The sequence below is a fragment of the Piliocolobus tephrosceles genome, chromosome 21, assembly GCF_002776525.5.
Source record: "Piliocolobus tephrosceles isolate RC106 chromosome 21, ASM277652v3, whole genome shotgun sequence".
NCBI classification, from domain to species: domain Eukaryota; kingdom Metazoa; phylum Chordata; class Mammalia; order Primates; family Cercopithecidae; genus Piliocolobus; species Piliocolobus tephrosceles.
The window spans coordinates 4,670,114-4,670,882 of record NC_045454.1 but is presented as its reverse complement, the minus strand read 5'-3'; the positions used below and the strand labels follow the sequence as shown (position 1 = coordinate 4,670,882).

At 49.3% G+C, this 769-nt stretch overlaps 1 protein-coding gene across 1 annotated transcript in view; it reads left to right on the top strand.

The window, feature by feature from the left end:
- Positions 1 to 769, top strand: part of SLC27A5 (solute carrier family 27 member 5) — a 14,160-nt gene that overhangs the window by 11,038 nt on the left and 2,353 nt on the right. The window contains exon 4 of the mRNA XM_026457557.1: positions 67 to 191. Within this exon, the coding sequence (XP_026313342.1) occupies positions 67 to 191 (125 nt within the window). The remainder of the gene's footprint in view (positions 1 to 66; positions 192 to 769) is intronic.

Below are 769 nucleotides of genomic sequence, written 5' to 3'. Positions count from 1 at the left end.
CTAAAAGCAGCTTCTTATAACAACTTGGAAGCATGACCTGAAACACCCTCCCCTCTCATCTCCCAGGAGCCACCTGTGTTCTGGCCCCCAAGTTCTCTGCTTCCTGCTTCTGGGATGACTGTCGGCAGCATGGCGTGACAGTGATCCTGTATGTGGGCGAGCTCCTGCGGTACTTGTGTAACACGCCCCAGGTGAGGCTCTAAGATTAGGGCTCCATGGTGAACACCCAAGGATGAAATCCCAGATGATATCTCAGGTAAAGATTCAGGTACTGAACTCAAGCAAGTCCCTCAGATAATCCACCTCATGCAAGAACCCAGATAAGGAGTTCCAGACAAGGCTTCCAATAGTGGTTTATCTGATAGCTGTGCTACCTTGAGCCTCAGTGTCCTCATTTGGGAAACAGGAATAATGGCCCCTACACCTATTGTGAGAATTTCCATTAAAAATTAATTAAATTAAATCTCCGTGAAATTGAAGTTCTAGGTAACTACTCTTAGGTGAGACCCCAGATGAGGCCTCCAGTCACCTCTGGTAACGTCCCCTAGGCAAAGCTCTCAGGTCACCCCTGCAGGTAACCCTCTATTTGAAAAGACTCCAGTAACTACTCTCATGTAAGTAACCCAGGTAGATCCCTTAGGTAGAGGTTCCCCATCACCTTCCAGGTAACTCCCAAGGCAAGGACCAGGATAACACCCCCTCTAGGTAAAGGTTCTAAGCATGCCCCCAAGGCACCTCCTCCTCACCCTTCTGGGGACATTCCTGGCCC